General features: G+C 41.2%; 3 protein-coding genes across 15 annotated transcripts in view; all 3 read right to left on the bottom strand.

The window, feature by feature from the left end:
• The window catches only part of LOC123604936 (protocadherin alpha-1-like), a 187,316-nt gene that overhangs the window by 1,165 nt on the left and 163,130 nt on the right, over window positions 1–23,021 (bottom strand). Inside the window, 1 exon segment of the mRNA XM_045491082.1 lies at window positions 1,884–1,942. The gene's annotated coding sequence lies outside the window, so the exon portion shown is untranslated.
• LOC123604792 (protocadherin alpha-C2) overlaps window positions 1–23,021 on the bottom strand; it is a 210,845-nt gene that overhangs the window by 34,668 nt on the left and 153,156 nt on the right. For 11 of the 13 annotated variants that reach the window (XM_045491033.1, XM_045491027.1, XM_045491042.1 and 8 more), the window contains exon 2: window positions 1,884–1,942. In XM_045491033.1, coding sequence (XP_045346989.1) covers window positions 1,884–1,942 — 59 coding nt within the window. Of the gene's footprint in view, window positions 1–1,883; window positions 1,943–7,181; window positions 7,564–11,851; window positions 15,134–23,021 lie in introns of those variants that run through there. The other 2 variants (XM_045491024.1, XM_045491051.1) reach the window with 2 other exon arrangements.
• LOC123604939 (protocadherin alpha-10-like) overlaps window positions 1,884–23,021 on the bottom strand; it is a 137,293-nt gene continuing 116,155 nt past the window's right edge. Inside the window, 1 exon segment of the mRNA XM_045491096.1 lies at window positions 1,884–1,942. The gene's annotated coding sequence lies outside the window, so the exon portion shown is untranslated.

Genomic DNA, 23,021 nt, shown 5'->3' with positions numbered 1-23,021 from the left:
GTTTAATCAGACTCATTCTGAAGATGTAACTACCTGGGAACCAGCTCAGCTCAAAGCAGAATTTCCAGATACCGTTATATGATGTCTGAGGCTGGAACTGCCAGGAAGCCAAGCATATGTGTAAAAAAGAAGTATTCTCTAAGTTTACAACTCTAATACCTGCTCAGTACACTGTGGGGAATAAATTACATTTAGCTTCCATTCTGATTACATTTCTTATCCTACTTATATCTCATAATATCTTAATCGAAACCTGAATAGGAGGATACTTGGCTTTCTTTTTCCCACTTGAAAATAGAATAAGGAAGTGATAATGTTTTGGTATTTTATTTTAAGTGCATTTTTTAAGGTACATCTCATGGTTTTGGTACTTTTCAAGTAAAGTACGGATTCAACTGGGAGCGAATAAGCTGGTATGATAAACCATGCTTTCTCCTCTTATATGGTTTTGCAATGATAGCTCAGGTGCAGGCTAAAGCATAAACTGGTCACTAACAAACAGAAAGAATCCCTCTGATACCTCGTATCCTGGCATCTGCATAAGTGTTTCTGGGCTAAAATTGTGACCCTGGTTCCAAAGTGACATCTCACTATGCCAGCTATGATCTGCAGCTCTTCACTGATTGCTTCTTGTTCAGACACAGCACCCATTATAATGATTTCTGCTCAACTTGTAATGCTTGAGAATGTGTTAATTTATTTTACTTTAACACATTTCTAAAGGGGCTTAAAACTAATTTTTCATTAACTTAACACATACTTTGTGAGCTCTGTCTTTAGAAAATCGATCCAGGTTTGGTAAAGATCTACTTAAGTGTTGCTCACATTTTGAGGAGCTTAAGTTTAGAGTATATTCCTTCTTTAAAACTAAATCCTGGGGCGCCTGGGTGGCGCAGTCGGTTAAACGTCCGACTTCAGCCAGGTCACGATCTCACGGTCCGTGAGTTCGAGCCCCGTGTCAGGCTCCGGGCTGATGGCTCAGAGCCTGGAGCCTGTTTCCGATTCTGTGTGTCCCTCTCTCTCTGCCCCTCCCCCATTCATGCTCTGTCTCTCTCTGTCTGAAAAATAAATAAACGTTGAAAAAAAAATTTATAAAAAATAAAACTAAATCCTTTTGGTGGGTGTTGATTGTTATGGTTTCTTGGTTTCCAAAGACACTCAAACATAAAGAATCTTTTATTTGGCCCCATGGTATTAAATCAGCTCTGGGAATAATGGTAGTTAATCAATTACTGTCACAGAGACAAAGTAGAGAAAGCAAAATTATATTAATCTGAGTCTTAGAGTAATGCTATTACTCTAGATTAATTTAAAACAAGCTAGATTGGGTCTCCAGATATTCAATAAAGGCCTTTCACATGGCTCCTCCTCTGAAGAGCCCATGCCATTGAGGGAAACAAAAGAGTAACAAGATGGAAAAGATACGGAGATTCTAATATGCGTAAACATGAACAAGAATAAGAGCTGATTACTGTGGTTGATAGGATATAAGAGGTGATGTGTGATAGCAAACCAAGGCAGACAACATGTACATATATTCCAGTACAAAAGCATCAGTGTTCATTATAATTTCCAAGGGAGGGACAGAAAGCATAGGTGGAGGAGGGATGAAAAGAAGTTGTCATTAATTCCTTATAGAAATTTTGATGAGAGAAAGTATACAGCAGTCTGTCTCTGTAATTTTGCATGAGACTCTTATTGCCAGCATTTGAGAAGCATTTGGCAGTATGTTCAATGTTTCAAGGAATAGACATGGAGACAAAGTTCCCCTGTGAAAGTATCTAAAGCTTCTAAACAGCAGTTTCCAGCCCCTACACACACAATTTGTCTGAGACATAAAAGTTAAAGTACTTCTCATTGAAAAAAAGGAAGGAAACACATACCTGTGCATTCCTGCTCTTAGGGAAGCAGAGTAACGCCAGTCTGGGTTGGGCTGTCGTGGCTGCAAAATCACAAAGGGAGGTTGTGTTAATAAGGCAAAACAGAGATCTCCCAGTGATTGATTAGTTGTTTCTTAAATATTTCCATGTATGTGAAAAAAAACATTAAAGGAGCCATTTTATGTGCAACTCTATGAGGATATCTGGATATATAGCGCTTCGTGAGAAAATTAGCTCATCAGGGTCCTTGCAAAGACTAAATATCATGAAAAACTAGACTTAATGATGCTGTGAGGACCAGCTGTGACTTCGCCTTGCTCAAAACAGGTCTACGTTCCTAAAGCAGCAACAGGGGGAGGGCAGTCTATTTTGAGACAGGGAAAGCTTTCATTGTTTTTGCCCTCAAATGCCTCATTAAGGGAACATCTCCAATTTGGTGTTCAAGCTAAAACAGGGTGCACAACTACACAAGTTCTGCTGGTCTGGCCGGACTGCAGAGGACTGCAATCTGCTGCTGGCTTTGCAGACTGCAGCATGTTTGACCCAGGATGGATGTGCCCAGTCATAACGCCAGTGACTGATAACTGCCTCTTCTGCTGACTGAAGAGGAATACTACAGAGAGGAAAATAAACCACTACGGGAGCTGGATCTTGTTTTGCTACATAATCCTTTTCATAAAACTGCACTCGCTCCCTGCTTTTCTGAGTGCTTTGCCTCCTCACTCAATTACTGTTCACCAAGCTCTGATTGTTTAACAGGGAGTAGCTGAAACCCAGGAAGAACCTGACTCACGCTGCACCACCTATGTATTAGAAAGATCTGTTGCCTTCTGTCTACAAACTGTCAATTCAAAGGGGAGTGGACAAAGAAGGAACATATAGGCCCCAGAAGACTGTTTGAGGAGTTATGGGCTGAAGAGAAGCCACTCAGGAATCACAGGAGACAAAATGGGGACGACTGTCACTATCTTGTATTTATTAGCAAAAAGTTTATTATAAAAAAAAACCTGTGTTAGGTCTTCCTTTAAATGTATTTTCATGGCCCTGTCACTGAATACTGAGGTCTATGTGAGCAGAAAGATGAAGAGGTGGAGGCTGTATTCTGTATTTTCCTCTGGATTATAATTATCATATTTCATAGACACAAAGCCACAGTAATACCAGTAAACTACTTCAAAATGTCAATAATTCTTGTCCATATCATTTTTATAGTTTACTCAAAGGATGCAGAGTATTTCATAAAGACACTTTTTCACAACACCTAGGAAAGAAGTGATCAGCATCTCAACTTTCAGACAGACTATGGGGTGGTTAGATGGTATTCAGAGAGTTAGCCTAAGTCAAGGCCCAGGAAAAGCTACAAGTCTAGAATACTTTTCCTCAAATGTCCCCACACACTAACTGCCCTCGCTCCTTTCAACTTTGCTGGCAAGATGTGAATATGCAAGCTGCTTTATCCTTGAAGCAGTTCTCAGAATACTACAGATACTCCATGTAAAGTAGCATGAAACTCTCTACAGAAGAAATGAAAGGGTTTCCCATTTTCTACTAGTTGTGTTGGAGGGAACCAAAAGAAACCATTTGCAAATCATTTTGTAAACCTGGAAATATGACTGAACTATTTGTATTAATCAAATCACCATCATCTCTTCCCTTACCATCAGCAGAACTAGTATCAACTGTGAGAACCTTTCTTCAGTAAAGACTTGGACACCTGTTAAGTAAATGTTGCCAATTTTTTTTTTTTTTTTTTTACGATTGGATAACATTCATGATGAAAACTGCTGCCACTTGATCTTTGGATTGAGAGCACCAACCTCATTTTGCTGAGAGGCACAATTCTAGTGGGACTGACCATGGAACTCAGTTCACTGAGTCACTTCCTCAACGACAATTTGTCATGCTGCTATTTTCTATGATAGTCCATCAACAACAAGGTGCCTCTCAGATTCATTTGCCAGAATCGTAGATATTAGATAACTTAGGGTAGTAAGATCAGGCAGGGAAAAGGTAAGGAAGAATACAGAATGTTTTAAGGATCCACACAATATTAGGCAATGAGATAAGCACTTTAAACATATTATTGCATTTATCTTAACACTTTTTTTGACCATAAATTCTATAAAAGGGATATATCTGTTTTGTCCATAAAACATATGAATATGCTCAGATATTCATAATACATAGCTATGTCCTCCGAGCTGAGCAGTGTTCAGGTATTTGGTAGGTTTTTAAAATGTTTCTGAACAAATTTATGATCATGCAAGGATAATATTAATGTATTTACATGTATAGAAATAAGAAATCTGAGCTTTAGAGAGATTAAATTACTTGCCTGATTTGGTGGATTTGTTGATCGTTACATTTAGGTCTCCCTAAACCAAAGTTTGTGTTTTAAATTAATTTACACAGAATGACATGTATATAGTTGACCCTTGAACCACATAGGTTTGAACTGCACAGGTCCACTTATATGTGGATTTTTTTCAATAAATACGATACAGTACTGTAAATGTATGTTCTCTTCCTTACGATTTTCTTTTTTTAAATGTTTATTTATTTATTTTGAGAGAGAAACAGAGAGTCTGAGTGGGGAGGGGGGCAGAGAGAAAGGGAGACACAGAATCTGAAGCAGGCTCCAGGTTCTGAGCTGTCAGCACAGAGCCTGACGTGGGGCTTGAACTCATGAATCAGGAGATTATGACCTGAACTGAAGTCAGACACTTAACTGACTGAGACATCCAGGCGTTCTATTTATGATTTTCTTAATAACATTTTCTTTCCTCTAAGGCTATTCTTATTTTATTTTAAGAATAAATTATATAGGGTGGTTCAGTCAGTTAAGTATGGGAGTCTTGGTTTTGGCTCAGGTCATGATCTCCCAGTTTGTGAGTTTGAGCCCCACGTCAGGGCCCTGCTTGGGATTTCTCTCTCCCTCTCTCTCGCTCCTCCCCAGCTTGCTGTCTCTTTCTCTCTCTCTCTTGCAAAAAATAAAATAAAATATAATAAAAGATTTTTTTTAAAGAATACAGTATATAATACATATAACATACAAAATATGTGATAACCAACTGTTTACATTCTCAGTAAGTCTTCTGGGCAACAGCTGGCTATTAGTAGTTAAGTTTTAAGGGAGCCAAAATTATAATCAGATTTTCAAGTCTGCATGGGTCTGGCACCCCTAATCCTCGTGTTGTTCAAGGGCCAACTGTACTTTAATTTTTTCTTTTACTTCTGAGTTTCACAGATATTGATTTACTTTTAAATGATACATAATTTGGGGCGCCTGGGTGGCGCAGTCGGTTAAGCGTCCGACTTCAGCCAGGTCACGATCTCGCGGTCCGTGAGTTCGAGCCCCACATCGGGCTCTGGGCTGATGGCTCAGAGCCTGGAGCCTGTTTCCGATTCTGTGTCTCCCTGTCTCTCTGCCCCTCCCCCGTTCATGCTCTGTCTCTCTCTGTCCCAAAAATAAATAAACGTTGAAAAAAAAAATTAAAAAAAAATAAATGATACATAATTTAAAATGATAAATGCACATGGGTTTCAACCAAACTTGATTAAAGTTGGAAAAATTCAAGTTTAAAGGTTGACTTCTGGTATCTCTGACATACTGGAGACATATAGTGAGGATCTGAACTAACTGTGATTGTTTAGTTCCCTAACACTTGGATGATACATTCCAGAACTATGCTTATTTTCTATTGGTGAAAAGCCCCAGTATGTCTGTCGTTTCAAAGCTTAGTCCTTCAGGACACTAATGGCCACAAAATTCCAGACGTGGAAAAAATGAATTAGGTAGTCCATATGGGTGATATAGCATCAATGACGAACAGGAACCCACTTAAGATTCTATCAAAATTGTAGCAAAGATTTAATTTATCCTGTAATGGTATTATTACCATGTTATTGTAATATTTATACCATAGAATATTTGAGCTACAGAAGGATGAATCACCTTTTCAAGAAAAATTTAGAACAAACTAGGTTTAAAATACCCTGTCTCCTTCAAAAAAAAAAAAAAAAAAAATCATTAGACCACTCCGGAAATGACACTCTGTCATGGAAATCCATGTTGAAGCTATCAGTAAATGGCCCTCTGAGACATGAAACTATAAGTAGCATCTCCTTTTCCTTTCTATTAGGACTCTATTAAGGATGTATCCATTGCAGATTTTTTTTCAGTGATACTGTGTCAACACTGATATAAACTATGATAGGCAGAACTCTAAAATGCCCTCCTAAGATCCTCACACTGTGGTGTACATGCCCTGCATAATTTCCAAGAATAAATATGATGGCTCTCACTCTGATTAGGTTATGTCATATGACACACTTGGCTTTAAGACAAGGAAACCATGAGGCACCTGGGTGGCTCAGTCAATTAGCGTCTGACTTTGGCTCAGGTTATGATCTTGAGGTTTGTGAGTTCGAGCCCCATGTAGGGATCTGTGCTGACAGCTCAGAGCCTGGAGCCTGCTTTGGATTCTGTGTCTCCCTCTCTCTCTGCCCCTTCCCCACTCACACTGTCTCTTTCTAACAAAAATAAATAAACATTAAAAAAAAAAAAAAGACAAGAAAACGATCTGGGCGGGACTGACCTAATCATGTGAGCTCCTTAAATCTGGGTCTAGAGATCAGAGACATAAACTGGAGAGATTTGAAGACATAAATTGGAGACAGATTCCATGTGAGAGAAGATTCTCCCCTGTTAGCTCTAAAGATGGAGGGGATGATGGGGCAAGGGCCTGAGCACAACCCCTAGGAGCTGAAAGTGACCTCCAGCTAACAGTATGTAAGTGGTCCAGAAAGAGCTAACTTCTGGGGGCGCCTGGGTGGCTCAGTCGGTTAAGCATCCAACTTTTGGTTTCGGTTTCAGCTCAGGTCACGATCTCACGGTTGGAGAGTCTGAGCCCCATGTGGGGCTCTGCACTGATGGTGCAGAGCCTGTTAGGAATTTCTCTCTCCTTTCTCTGCCCCCTCCCCAGCTTGCTCTCTCTCTCTCTCTTTCAAAAAATAAACAAACATTAAAAAAAATTTTTTTTAAAAAAGAACTAAATTCTGCCAACAGCCTGTATGAACTTGAAAGCATATTCTTTTCCAAAGCCCACAGAAGAGAACGCAGCCCAGCTGCCATATGGATTTCAGCCTTGTGAAAACCAGAGCAGAGAACCCACTCACATCCTGCAGGACTCTGAGACAATAACTGAGAGTTATTTTTAACCAGTAATTTGTGGTAATTTCTTACAAAGCAATAGCAAATGAATATATAAACTATTGGTCATTAAGGCAAAAAGAAGTATAACATTTAAAATAATCACTGTTATATATTAGTCTTCTAGTAAATCAAGTTGAAAAGATGGTAAATATGTGAATTCTAAGGGAAATACTTTCTTCTGAAGTCATTTGCAACCCCTAATCCATGAAGCAGGAAAGTAAAATAAACACAATATTAAAATATACCGAATGGGTTTCAGTACAACAGAAAATGCTAGGTTTGCTTAATTCTGGACACACAGCCTGCCAGCACAGCAGTTACCCTCTCTCTCACAGTTTCACTTCCCTGGAGCCCAGAGTTCTGACCCTGCAAGGCCAGAAAGGAACTGATGTTGTTTATGTGCCAAGGAACTAAAGTTTCTTCACTTTTGCAATGTCAGATATTTCTTTGCAGGTCAAGTTCAAATTCCTGAAAGAAAAAAATTTTAATTTTTAGGTGAGCAGATTTAAAATGCTGCTAAGGAATCCTCTTGCCCTTTGATTTTTTGAAATCATGATTATAGATTATAATGCTAAAAAATTATCATATGTATAAACTAAATTTACATTCATACTTAATATGCACAGAAAAATTGAGCTAGGTAAATTCCTAACAAAAGTCACATTCAAAGACACCTGTAAATCTCCATTAAATCCATCTAAACCACTGGGCTTGGTGATGGCAAATTTTCCTCAAATATTTGAAAACTGACATCATCCTAACCTCTCATTGAGAGCAAAAATTGGTGGAAAACCAAGGCAAGTATCCAGAATCGACTCTGCTATTCTGTCAAGCAGACAGCATGCCAATAGACGATTTATAATATGCCAGGCTGTGTCCCTGCAGAGTGTTTGGAGGTAGACCAGATGCCCATGTGACAGCTCACTCCTGGGTCAGAGGAAAGGGTAGGCCAATGACATTCAAGCTACAATAAATAGATTTCTTCATCAGTCAGAATATGTGCAAGATAAAGAGACCGAGAAGAGCTCAGCCATAATTCCATCTGGCTCAGCAGATCTGCAGAAAAAGGGAGGAAGGAGGTAATTTGAAGCAATTATTATATTATCAGATGAAAGAAAATAAACTTTTTCTCAGAAGAACAGTCCTATAACCGGTATGGAAATGGCAAGACAAAACAGCCCACCCACTCAAAAGTAACCACAAGAGGATGCAACACTGGAATGGAAGTTCACAAATAGAATTTCTCTACCTATTCTGACCACCATACTCTTTTTATAAATATAACACCATGTCACTTTGCACTAAGTGTAAATTCTGAAACAGGACACAGTCACCAGATAGAAAAGTCAGTCCTAGGGGAGATAAATTAGGAGCCACTAAAAGAAGAGTTAACTTTTTCAGATCACTGCGTCTGGAATGAGGGTGAATGTGCATACACAGTGGCAGAAATACTCAAGATTTGATGACTCCAAATTGTTTGAAAATAAATGAAAGCAAACTTATCTTATTTCTGCTAGTCTTTTGAGATTTCCACACCTTGAGCCACCTGGTCCCATGGAAGCACAGCTGGACAAGTCTGTCCAGAGCACTCAGAATGATTCATTAGCAGTCACAGGACCACAGACGCACAAAATCTACCTTAAGATTTGGTTTCCTTTCCTTGGAGATTCTGAAAGGGGTGCCAACCACATTCAGTATCGGGTTTTCAGAAATCTCCAAAGAGAAATTCTGCCCCATTGCCAAACAGTTACTTCAAAAACTTCACTGCACAAGTGAGTCATCCTATAAACTCACTGGGGGGTGAAATCTGTCAAAAGATTAGAGTCTGGTATTAAATGTTGTTTAATAAGCAACAAAAGACAAATCAGAAAAAGAACAGAGATAAAAGATCTTAACAGGCTATGCCAAAGTAAAACAGATAAACATATAAAAATAAATCAGCTTGGTAGTAACATTTTTATTCATTGATCCTCCCATTTGTGACCTCCTTTTCTCAAGGAATTGCTCTTTCTCTAAAAGCAGTTAATCTCTAAAAGTAAGTTAACTTACACCGCTAGGTGAACCAATGCTGGCTGAAATGCCCAAGTTATCACATATGAAAAGAAGTATACACATTGGGATTTCTGTCTACTTGTACTATTTCAAACAACACAGTCTTTGGAATCAGACTGACCGGACTTAAAATAGACAAGCAGAATGATTGTGTCTTACTTAACCTCTCTGAGCTTATTGCCTCATATGTTAGATGCTGGTAAATGTTTCTTTCATATATGACTTACAGGGAATGAAACCACCCATATGCTGCAAAGCAGAACATTTTTATATAGCATAGTGGTCAATGAGTGCAAACTCCCTTACTCATCCTTTATAATCTTCATCTAATTTAACATAGGCACACGGCATGAAGTGCACCTCAGGACTCTTATGCCATCTGCAGTAACTGGGTAGGGAAAAGAGAAAGCCTAACATGGGAATTTAACAGGTTGATCTAGCGGTCATGACTTTCAGAGTTGACTGATTTTGTTCCCATTTTGCCATGCTGACCTGACTCTCTCTCTCCTCTTAACTGTAATAATGTCAGGAGCTATAGATCTTAGGGCTCTCTACTGGATTCCTGAAAGTGGCTGGCAGAAATTTGCTTTTATTCAAATCACGCATTCTCCTGGAAAAATCCCACAAGAGCAAGCACTTTTCTGACATAATTTTCTCCCTCAATTAAAGATTTGTGTACCAAAACACGCATTAACACACAGGTCAGTGTAAGACAGAAATAGTTCATGTGTCAAACTGCCCCAAGCTCTGAGCCAGGAGAACGATGGTAGAGTGTCCTTTGGGAGCTTCCAGCTCCCAGTTGGTGGCAAGCTTGTCTGGCCTGCTCTCCCAGCCTCTTCACCACCTGCAGCCCACCCAGGCCCAAAAGGACCTCACAAGAATTTGTTAAGCAAAGGTCTACAGCATCCCTACTTAAAGCTAGGCCTTTTTACATGCTTCCAAAAGCTATGATCTAAAGAATTCTAGAAACGCCTTGATTGTGTCCCCTTGTATTTCTTAATCTGCCTTCTGCCTCCTGTGGCTGCTATGTATCAACTAAAATTTATCAGGCTTTTCTGATACATCTCAAGGTACATGGGAAATTCTCTCAATCCATCTTTTTTTTTTTTTTTCTGTATTTAAGCATTACTTTCCTCAAGATTAGCATGAATTAGGATGTGAAACTAGGGACATTAATAAAAAGACAGCAAAATGTCAATGAAAATACATCACAAAAATACAGGAGGGACAATTATTAATGCCTTTTATAGTACCTCTAAAAGTCCTCGCTACAAAGTAGTTGTTTGGGAAGATAACAGGTCATCACTATTGATGAAACAAAAATTTGGCTTCTGAAATACAATTTTTTTTTTTAAGTAGGTTCCACGGCCAGTGTGGAGTCCAATGCAGGGCTAAGAGTTGGACATTTAACTGACTGTGCTACCCAGGGGCCCCTGAAATACAACTTTAAAGTATCACAAAGCAAACCACTGTTTTCAAGTTTGCATACGGCGACACACTACACAAACACATCCGCACATTCATGCATTGTCCAATAATTTATACACAGTCTTCATAATAATGAGCAAGCTGGCTTATGCTTACTTAAAACCAGTGTATTTACTAACACCTGTCCTTCATGCACAGCAAGCCATCCACTTTACAAGGCTTTTCTAGCTATCACAAACTAAAATTTAGATTCAGAAAATGAACATGTGCTTTGGAACACGTTGGAGTATTGTTGGAAGTATTGTCATTTAACGTAAAGACATAAAGGGCTTGAGAGGCTACTTCACATATCATTAAAACTTTACAAATTGCCAACAGGAAATCAGAAGATTACAGACTACATTTAATCTAATGCAGGGAAATCACCTTATGATGAACACCCGCTATGCCAGAAAGGTAACTAATGGAAAAGTCCTTTTCTCCCTCTCTTTCTCTCCAGTTCCAGCTTGTCCTGGTATTCACCACATCCCCACATCCCTAATCCACTTGTTCTAATATCTCCTTGGCCCAACCAGACAAATTGGTCCTTGGTCTCTTTGCCCTACCATCCTTCATCTCCTCTGACAGCACCTACAGAAGAATTACCGCATCAAACAGCCAAAGAAGCAAACTTTGGCTTCAGGGTGAAATCCACAGTCTAGGGCTTTGTCACCTCTGACATGAATTTCCAGAAGGTCCTACCACATTAGTTCAGTGTAATTACTGGAAATATTAACTGGATAATTTTCAAGATATAAACAAGGACAGCATGCAGAGGTGACCACCACAACCCCTAGGGTCTCAGAGCTTTTTAAAAACCAACACTCCTGTAGCATTTCAAAAGAGAACTTTCCCTATAGATGATACAGCAGAGGCCATTTGTCCCTGAATCTCAAAATATTACCCACTATGGCATCATCTTATTCTCAAGCCTGTTCCATACCTCTGCAGAGCTGTGTTTTAGCATCAAACATTTAAGACTAATTCTTATTTCTCTAACAATGTTATGGTTAAGGCCTCCTATATCCAAAAAGAAAATAAAGTAAAGCAATTCTGATACTATTTTTCTAGAGGAGAAACAGAGCAGATTAATATCAAGTCACAGGTACTAAGTATCCTCAGTTTACCAGATAACTCCTGTCAATGTTAATAACTCAGTAGAGCGCACGATATTGGTGGAGGGAGGGTGTGTGTGAAAATGCACGACTGTGGAAGAACCCCTTGACTGCTATCTCACCTCGTTTTGAGGAATGGCATCATTTTTGAGAATGATCAGGTTCCCGGCACTCTGCCCACTTTGGCCTGTGAGGTGCCTGCTGTCACTCGCTGCCGCCTGGGCTCCCCCAGGCCCCAGTCCTGTCTGTGCCCCTGTGTTATAAAACATGAAAGTGTCACTCCCTGAGCCTGCTGTCAGACAGGCCTTGTAGCAGTAGGTCTTGGTGAGGGAGCCGTTCCCTCGCACTTCAATGAAGTGAGGCTGCACTTTGAGGCCGTGCGGTAACCTGGCATCAATATTGTTATTGGCCTGTTTGTTTAGTTCAGCAGGGCACCGCTCCCTCACTCCACAGAAGCCCCCACAGCACGCGGTTCCATATGCAGTATAGTGGTAGCACTTGATGATGCTCAAAACAATGATTGTCAAAAGAAATATAAAAGACACTGTGCTTAATGCTATTATTAGATAAAGTGTAATTTCAGAGTATGTCCGAGGACCCTTCACGTGTCTCTGAGTATCAGGGAGGATTTTGGAAACCCTATCCACCACAGCTACTGTAATGGCCACAGAGGCTGACAGTGATGGCTCTCCATTGTCTCGGACCACCACGGTCAGGTTGAAAGTGGTTCCACTCTCATCTCCCATCTTCCTGGTAGTCCTAATTTCTCCTGTGTGTAACTCTACTTTAAAGAGGTCCAGGTCAGAAGTCTGAGCCAGGTGGTAAAAGAGCCAAGCATTTTGCCCAGAGTCTGAGTCCATGGCTATGACTTTGGTGACCAGATAGCCAGCAGGGGCAGTTCGAGGCACCATCTCAATGGCTGCTGACGAATTAGTTGAGGTAGGGTATAGGATGTGAGGGGCATGGTCATTCATGTCCACCACATACACATTGGCGGTCACAGTGCTGCTCAGCGGTGGACTCCCCTTGTCCTGGGCCTCCACAGTCACAAAGAACTCCCGAAACTTCTCATAGTCAAAGGAGTTGACAGCATAAAGGCTGCCACTGGCACTGTTAACGGAGACATAGGAGGTGACTGGCAGCCCTTGAACCTCCTTCTCCAGGAGGGAGTAGGTCACCTCTGCATTCTCCTTTTCATCTGGGTCTGTGGCTTGCACAGTGCAGAGCAACACCCCCGGCAAATTGTTCTCCTGGATGTAGATGTTGTAGGAGTCCTTTAGGAAGCTTGGTGGGTTGTCATTGATGTCAGAGATCTCAACCTGCAGTGTCCGCTGGGATGTGAGCTGTGGCACTCCCCCATCAGTGGCTGTCACTGTGATGTTGTAGGCAGCTACCCGCTCCCTGTCCAGCGGACCATTCACCACCAGTGTGTAGGAGTTTCCAAAGCCATTCAGCCGGAAAGGGAGTGAGGCCTCCAGGCCCAGGCTCACTTTCCGGTTGGGGCCTGAGTCTTGGTCATTGACACTGAGAAGGGCCACAACAGTATTCGATGCAGCATCCTCAGGCACTGGGCTGTACAGGTCCGTGAGTACCACCTCTGGTGCATTATCATTCACATCCACGATGTCCACCAGCACCTTGCAGTGACCCACCATGGGCACTGGACCCTGATCAGTAGCCTGCACATAGATCTGGTAGGAAGAGGCCTCCTCATAATCCAGTGCTCCACTTACCCGCACTTCCCCAGTGCTGGCATCGATGCTGAAGAGCTGCCTCTCCCGGTCCGACGTGTAGCTGCTCAATGAGTACCTGAGCTCGCCATTGGAGCCCTCATCCGGGTCCGAGGCATTCAGCTTCACCACCAATGTGCCCGGAGGAGCGTCCTCCCGAAGCTGGACACGGTAAGTGTTCTGGTCGAAGGTGGGAGAATTGTCGTTAGTGTCCAGGACACGCACAGAGATCTGTGCCGTGCCCGAGCGGGCTGGGCTGCCTCCGTCCACAGCTGTGAGAACCAGGTGGTGCAAGACTGCCTGCTCGCGGTCCAGGCCCTTCCGCAGCACCAGCTCCAGCACCTTACTGTTCTCCTGCAGGGGTTTAAGGTCCAGCTCGAAGTGCTCGCTGGGGCTGAGCTCATAAGTCTGCACCGAGTTGGCGCCCACGTCGGGGTCCTGCGCGCTCTCAATGTGAAAGCGCGCTCCAGGAGCCACCGATTCGCTTACCTGAAGCTGGTAATCCGGCCGCGGGAAGCGCGGCGAATTGTCGTTGATGTCCAGTACCTCCACCTCTACGGCACTCACCGCCACGGGGCTGTGCGCCAGCACTTCCAAGCTGAGCAGGCAGCGAGGCCGCTGCTCACACAGCGCCTCCCGGTCAATGCGCTCGTTGACGAAGAGCGCTCCACTTGTCAGGTCCAGCTCCAGGTAGCGCGGACTGGGCGCACCCAGATGGTTGATGCGCAGGCAGCCCGGCCCCAAACGCCGCAGCTCCAGCCCCAGCGCGTTAGCCACGTTGCCCACAAGCGCGCCGGGTGCCTGTTCCTCCGGCACCGAGTATCGTAGCTGGGAGGCCGCTGGGCCCGGCAGCAGCAGTAGCAGCAGGAGAGGCAACAGCAGCAGCCAGGACATGGGCGGCCGGAGTCGTAGATGCTCTGTCGCCCCAGGTCTGGTGCCCGCCAGCTCCATAGCCACCGGCCGCGGCGGAGGTAGCCGGGCAGGGCCGGAGGCAGCAGCTTTCCCAGCCGCGCTCCACGCCCGGGCCCCGCCTCCGCCTCCGCTCGTGCTGCCCTGCGCCCGCTCCCCCACCGCTCACGCGCTAGCAAACGCCGGGGGCCGCTCCTCTCGTAGGCCCTCCGCAGGGCTCCTGGCCCCGCCGCCCCCGCTGACTCCCCATATCCCAGCTCCTCCGCTCGCCTGGGAGTCGCTCCGCCTGGCTTCGCTGCAAGCCTGCCTGCTTGCCTGCCGCTGCCGCCGCCGCCGCCGCCGCTCCAGGGGGGAGGGAAGAGGAAGCAGATCGGGAGGGGGAGGAGTGCTCAGCAAGTCCGGCTCCGATTCCGCACCGAGGTGGCAGACGGCAACCGGGAGTGATCGGTCGCCCCAGCCACTCTAGCCCCGGCTCCTTCACTCTGGACACGCGGGATCCCGGCAGACCGCGGGAACACGGCCACTCCCTTTCTCCCTGCCCCCATCCCCCGGTTCAGCCAGTCTCCACGGTACCTCGGCTGTTTAACGGGTCTTGTAAGGATATTATTCTAGGACAGACAGTTGTGTCTCTAGGACCTGGGCTATCCGACCTTTCCAGGAAAAGATTTCCAACCGCAATTCAGGAAAATAAACTCAGGACCTTAGCTAAGTATGGGCACCTGGGCGGCGGCCCCACAGTCAAAAGAAACGAACGCAAGGGAGGCGCTCTGGGGTTGCTGATGATGATGGAGATTATTTACCTGCCCCCCAAATTTTCCCTCTATAGAATACTCCTAAATAGAACAGAAAGTGTTCAACTCCTGGGGCAAAGGGAGGGGGTGGACAAATGCTGTCCTCTTCTGCGGAGCAAGCCAAAAACATCCTGGGATCTCAATACTCAGTTCTGCTAGGAGCCAAGTAGCGCTTGCTTTTCAAGTGTGTATCTTGGCAAATAACCAATATTTGAAGTTTTAAAATTCTCTTTTAAAAATTGGCTCCACGAAGCTGCAGGCTAAGCTCTTATTTGACCTCTTTTGATCATAGTGGGGAAATATGGTAAAATTTTAAAGAAATTCTTCTCTCAAGCTTTTCCTCATTTTACTCCAAATCTTTTTTCATTTATCATCCAAGAAATTTTCTTTGTTCCTTCATGAGTGGTTTAAAATATTTCTTTAATAGATGGCAATGTCTTCAAGAGCCTGCAAAACCATTACGTCAAGAGCGTTACTCTTCGTCTCCTATGCCCGGCTGGAATTCGGATGCCATTAATGCTTTGCAGTGAAAAATCTGCTGTTATTAGGCAAAATGTGGGAGGCTGGCATTTGTCTTAACAACAGCCAGCAGTTTCGATGGCTGCAGCTCACCTTCCATAAATATGAGGCTCCTTTACACCTCTGGGGCTCCTTTCCCCTAAGACTCAATCTTGTATTGCTACAGAGATAACAAAAAGACGACCAATTTTCTCTCCAGTGAACAAAAAGCCAAATGGATCAGAGGAAGCATCTCCATGCTGTGTCACTGCCTCTGCTTCTCTGTTCCAGATATCCACTCTTCCCAGGCCCTCTCATCTCTTCCACAGAAATTTAAAATCCATTGTTGGGGTGCCTCGTTGGCTCTGTCGGGTAAGCATCCGAGCATTGGGCTCAGTGCTGAGCAAGGAGCCTACCTAGGATTCTCTCTCCCAGCCCTCTCTGCCCTTCCTCCATGGGTGCGCATGTGCACATACTCTCTCTTTCAAAATAAACATTTTAAAAAAGAATCTCAAAAAAAAAAAAAATCCATTGTCCCACATGCAAAAAACACTCACTAAAAAGTCCTTTCCCTTTCTCATCTCCTAGCACCTTCTCACTCCTAGATTTTCCTCTGTGGGTCATTTTCTAGCCCTGAGCTGGAACAACGCCAGAAGAGACCTGACAGTTGGTATTCTTCCTGCCTTGAGGGCATAGGTGAAGGGCCCAAGGCAACGATCCTGCCAGATTTCAAAGGCCTGGACTAGCACATCCCTCCCTTCCACCCACTAAGTGCACTTGCTGACAACACTCCATAACCTAACCAATTTTATTCCAGAGATGCTCCCAGACTCCTCCTATCACTGCTGCTTCTTATTTGTCCTCTTTGTTCCCTCAAGGGTGCAGAGTGGGAAGTAATTTCCATCACATTCTATTCCTGTCTCCTTTCTTAGGTCTCTCACTTCTCCCTCTCTGTCTGTTTCCTCCCCAAATGTCCCTACAATAATTCTATCTGTTTGCTGTAGTAATTTGATCTCAGAAAGCCTTAAACTCTCAAGTGCATGAGTTGTAGGCCTGGCCTATGTCTTCACCCATTACTTATTTCTGAAAATAAATGGCTTCTAAGTGGAGTCAAGTTATAAGTTATCAGGAGGAGTGACCTTTTCTTCTCTCATCTCCTCCCAGGCCCTGACAGTCACTGCCACCTTTGCCCACAGCTCAGAAACCTGGCCACTGGGTATTGACCATGCATGGATCTGTGCCCCTAAAAAGATCAAAGGCACTTAAGGAAGAGATTAAAATGACAAAGGCTTGGTGAAGTTTTTAATGAAAGCCCCCAAGTGTCACATCTCTAGAGAAAAAAACCACAAAAAAAAAACGGGGCTTGCCTTTTAGCAATTTTGTCACCTTTCAGCAAGGACACCTGCCAGGTTGTCCATTTTGATGTGTCAGGATCATAAGCTTCAACTAGTATTTAATCCCTCAGTGATTGGGAAGGCAAACAGAAAACCAACACAAATCAGACACCTTTTCAAAGACATTGTACTAAAGAGATTGTACTATATATTTTTTAAAGTTTATTTATTTTGAGAGACAGTGTGCATGTGAATGGGGGAGGGACAGAGAGAAGAGAAGAAAGAGAGAATCCCAAGCAGGTTCTACGCTGTCAGCATGGAGCCAGACACGGGGCTCTATCTCATGAACTGTGAGATCGTAACCTGAACCTAAATCAAGAGCCTGCTGTTCAACCAACTAAGCCACCCAGGCACCCCATTGACTGTACTGTGATATTACAATAATTTTGTTCCACACACTATTGTACTTAGCCTCTTGCCAACCTTTTAAAAATTGGCTTGCCAACCTTTTAAAAACTGCCAACCTTCCTACTTGGTGGAATGAGATTGCTTACATTGCTGGCAAGTGTCCTGTCTAGAAATATGAATATTAATGCCTTGGCCACTCCTTCTCTCACTATACACTCCTTTCCTTGAAACTTTAAGAACCCCTATTAAAAAGCAGAATAACACAATGTTTAGGAACACAGAGTTTGGAGTCATTCACACCCTTGCCAATGACTGTGTGGCCATGGACATGCACTGAAACCCAAGCTTCAGTTCACTCATTTTAATCAGGGAAGACACAATATTAAGTAAAACTCATAGGTAGTTATGATTATATGGGATGATATATATAAAGCAATTTGCATAGTGACTGACAAGTATAACTATTATTATTATTACTAAAATGCAACAATTTATTATCAAATAATACCTTAGTTGACAGTCTATATATAGCCCTTTAGGTATCAAACACAGGTGAGCATCTGAAACTATGCCAGATAGGAAGTCAGTGATGAAGCTGAGTGAGCTCCAAAGTTAAGCTTTCCAATTACTTCTAGAGATTATCCTGTATTTTGAAAATAAAAACCACTCCCATTTTATATCACCAAGGAAAAGGGACTTCTGTCATGAGAATTCCTCCACGGGATTTACTTCCTCACAAGAGAGAGATTCACCTTTTTAGGATACGTGAAAATACTTTAGCAACAGGGTACGAAAGAGTTCCTAAGCATGCTGTAATCTTCAGCACCCAGTATAGTGCTTGGCACAGAGGCACTTAATTAATGTTTTTTGAACAGAACTAAATTTACAACTTGTGCAATTCTCTCAGATAGAAATAGCTTCTTCTTTTTTCTCCCCCTAAGTCTTATATACGTTCCAAAAATCCATCTTAAAACTCACCTAATCCATAAAACATTGTCTATTCTAATCACAATGGCCTTTCCCCCCTTTCACAGTCTACCACATATTTCTGAATGCTGACATGTGTCGTTCTTTAATTCATCCAAAAGCTTTAGTAGCATTTCTTTACCTGAATTATAAGCAACCTGCAAGTAGAAGCCATGCCTTCTATTTCTGTGTATTCTTCACAGTGTGGGAGACCTTATAAACTCACAATAAATGATGATTGTGTAATTTTCTTCAGATCCTTTTTTAGCAAATTCAAGAGTTGCTACAATTCAGGCTTGTCCTCTTTGTTGTATATGAACAGACCATTTCTAATGGAGACAGGGCTCAAGAGTCTGAAATGACCTTACTATAGATTTCTTCCTTTAATATTTGAAATACAAGTATTTCAAACCTGGAGAACTGAATCCCACTAATAAAGTTGCTGGACTTTAAAAAAGGCTCTGCCCAAAAGTATTATGTTATTGCTTTTTCTACTTTGTATTGTAATTATAACTTATAAAGTACAGGTATTTGCTGCTCATATAACCAACAAGAAAAGTGACATGATGAGAGAAGTGCCATAGTAGACATGGTTTTGTGTATCCCCTTGGTAGATAATAACTTTTAAATAGTATTCCTCAATTGTATCCCTTAATTGCATTTGTAAAATACATCTATCGTGAGGTCATTGGGCACAAGAGCAAAACCAATCACAACACAACTGAATTAGGCCTATTAAGAAAAATATTGGCACTCAGTGAACTCTCCTAATTCACATAAATTTTCCCTTTATTATTGCATCATTACAAATAATTTTACTTTGAAATGATTAGAACCAAACCATCTGGAGTCTTCTGGCCATAGGTCAAGGGGACATAATCCATTAGTTTAATCAGGCTTTGGGCTGGCCATGATAAGAGTATCTGCCAGGGTGTCTGGGTGGCTCAGTCTCTTCAGTCTCTTCAGCGTCTGACTTCGGCTCAGGTCATGATCCCACAGTTCATGGGTTCGAGCCCTGCGTCGGGCTCTGCTGACAGCTCAGAGCCTGGAGCCTGCTTTGGATCCTTTGTCTCCCTCTCTCTCTGCTCTTCCGCCACTCACGCTCTGTCTCTCTCTCAAAAACAAATAAACATTAAAAAAAATAAAAAAAAAAGAGTATCTGCCAAATCAGGAAGGATCTAATTTTTTAAAATAATTTCTTAAGTTTATTTATTTATTTATTTATTTTGAGAGAGAGAGAGGGAGGAGTTGGTTAGGAGCAAAGAGAGAGGAGAGAGAATCCCAAGTAGGCTCCACACTATCAGTGCAGAGCCAAATGCAGGGCTCAATCTCACAAACCATGAGATCATGACCTGAGCCAAAATCGAGAGTTGGATGCTTGGCCCACTGAGCCACACAGGTGCCCCAGGAAGGATCTAATTTTCATTTTTAAGATGTATATTTGTGTTGTTTCACAAACTGAGCATATATATATATATATATATATATATATATATATATATATAATTTAAAAACAGAGACCAGGAACATCCCAATGTTTAGTGCAGTCCAAAGAAGTTAAACAATTTCACATTGTTATAAAGGAACAGGACTTCTGATACTTCTGAAAAGTAAAATACTTTTCAATGTGTTTACAGCATTCTTTACAGGTATAGCATCCAATAGATGGGGAGATAAAAAGATTTTTCATATAACATTACAGGTATTTTTTTTTTTTTCACATTCCCTTCCCTCCAGAGAGAATGCATTAACTTTTAGGGAAAGATCTCTATATTTTTAGTTTTGAGAAACAAATATAATACACTGTTGATTCTTAACTGAGGCATCTGAAAATTGCTTAGAATAAGCAAAGATACTCAAACTATCTTTGGATGAGTAACATTAAGGAGAGAGTAGGCCAAAGGATTGGGGCAGACAGTGTAATACTGACAGATAAAATCAAACTGTTCCAATTATTTTGTGGTTCCACTTCTCGATCAGTATTCTCAATGGAGAAAGCCTAACAAAAATCATAGAATGTTAAAGGTTGAAAGATATTTACAAACTATCTCACCCAAATTCTTTATTTTTCATTGAAGGAAATGTTTAAGCAGAACTTAAACTTTAAGATCAGTGCCAGCAGTAAGTCAAATGTCTTTAACTAGATAAGTGATCTTCCAGGGTAATGGAAGCACTTACAGATGTAACCAGGGAACCAAATTTCCTACTTTTAAAAAAGTGCCATTGAGCTTGATATAAATTCCTTCAAACTCTAATATCAATAAAGCGATTGTTTATGAGCATTTAGAAATGAAGGCATTCATACCAGAGACTACACTGGCTTAACTAAAAACTGATAACATCAAACCAACCACATGGACTTAAAAAAAATATTTCTCATTGGCATTTTAGATATTCAGTTGCTAGAATCTTTGATAATGGAAATGCTATAGGCACATTCTATCTGAAGTTCAAGGAGACAACTAAACAAAATCTCCCACTATATCCTTGCAGACGAAATTAAGAAAGGCTGCATAATAGAATTAAGTGATTTCATAACTGTTTGAATAACAGTACCAAAGAGTGTTAATTAATGTTAGTGTTATTAATGCTTCCGAAGGTTAATTCTGAGTCATACAGCAATCCCCCACTGGTCTTATCCCATTCCATATTTTTTTATCAATGACTCAAGACAAGGAAGCATCAAGTGTCCAGGCCAATCCAGCAAGAAATTGAGCTCTCTGGAATGAGAACAACTGCTTAGGTTAAGCCATGTTTCTAATTCACTAAAATTAATACCAATATCCTATTTGAGATTCAATACACGCCAGAAATTCCTAAGTTTGTATTTAAGCTAATTTCTGCTAGCATTAAAATCTGTTCCAAGTTTCCATTCATCACTTGGGGCCTCTTATTTTAATAGAAAACCTAATCTGGCCCTGTTTCTTCTCTGTAATTCTTGGGATTTTAGCCATAGAATAAAATAAGATGGGAATCTGGCACTAAAGAACATCTTTGTTCCCAAGTGGGTTTTAGCCAAAGCATTCATTGATTTGGATATTTTTTTTTCTTTCGCAAAAATAAAAAAAAAAATTTACATATTGTTGAGGTTCCTTGGATTTAACTGTTTTCTAAGATATGACTTAAGCTCAGTCTAAATAAAGGCCATAGTTTGCTTGCTCTTTGGACAAAACAAAACTATACCTCTCAGATACTTCTCAAAAGTATCTGTTCATATATTCAGAGTATGAAGTGATTATTGACTTTTTGGGTCCCTCTTTCCTCCTGATGCCTTAGCACTTGAGAGTTACTATTTCTATACTTATTATAGAATTTCTATACATATTATAGAATTTCTATACATATTATTCCTATACATATTATCTCATTTAATCCTCACAAGAGCACAATGAGTATTGATGAAGATAATGGCTCAGAATCTCCAGGAAACTTTTTTCCATGCCTCTGTTTCTTGAGATTCTACTATGACATCTGACCACTACACATGCATTCCTGATTAAGGATTGTATTATCTGGTCTCAAGAGTTATTAATTTCAAAGTATTTCATACGGGATCCTATTCAATTATTTCCATAACTACAAATTTCTTTTTCTTTTAGAGACTTCTATTGGATCGTCTGAATTTTTTTAATGGCTGGCCTTATTAGCAAAATTGTGATAAAAATAAATTTGTATTTCATATCCCAATCTCTTCTTTCAGTATCATCATCCCACCTACAATTTTCTTACAAATGGGGTTTTACAAATGACTTGGACTTTTCTGAATTAAATGCCACTCATGTATTCCTTGTGGTAGATTTTGTTACATAATTCCTTCAGCAGTTATGTGTACACAACACGTTATAAGGTGGGTAAAATATAAATCCTCTAAATTAGCTAAGTTAGGATGTACTGTATTTCTGTGAATATTAAAAGATCCTTTAAAGCATTTTGATGAGAATTAAGGTTATCTAAAAAAAACTTTATCAAAGCTCCTTTTATTAAAGTTATTTAGAAAAGACTTACAGATTCTTGAATTTTGTGGTAACCTCAGAATTTTTTTACTTTTAGGTAGTAGGATCTAGGATTAAATTCCACTAGCAATTACAGACCCACTGCCCACTTCAAGGTTTTTAATCACATTATATGCTGAGATCATGCACCTAGGCAGGGCCGCCTTCTAGCACTCCTGCTTGAAGTAAAACCAGACTCTGTGATTCAAGATCTAGCTCTACCGTTTACTAATTATGTGTCCTTGGAAAAGTTGTTTAATTTCCCTAAAACTCAGCTTAGTAATATATGGAAAACATAGTACTTACTACAAATGTTGATTGAGATGAAGCATGTAAAAACATGTAAAAAAATCAGTATATAAATTCCTAGTGATTATTAGCAAAAAAAAAAAAAAAAAAAAAAAAAAAAAAGAAGGGGGCAGCATAGGGATAGAAGTCTCATGAAATTATCCAAATAACCTGAGGAGAAAGGAAGGACGAGTCAAAAAAGAATTGGAAAATCCAAGCTTCTGCATTCTCTCTCTTTTTTAATATCACAAGCAAAAAGTATATACTCTACCTAACTGACAGAATTAGGTAGAGAGAAGGAAAATGTACTACTGCTTCTATTCATACAGCACCTCCGAATTAATAGTCTCAAAAATCTTAAAATCATTTAACTTGA

This window comes from Leopardus geoffroyi, chromosome A1 (assembly GCF_018350155.1).
Source record: "Leopardus geoffroyi isolate Oge1 chromosome A1, O.geoffroyi_Oge1_pat1.0, whole genome shotgun sequence".
NCBI classification, from domain to species: domain Eukaryota; kingdom Metazoa; phylum Chordata; class Mammalia; order Carnivora; family Felidae; genus Leopardus; species Leopardus geoffroyi.
This window is presented reverse-complemented; position numbering and strand designations above follow the sequence as displayed.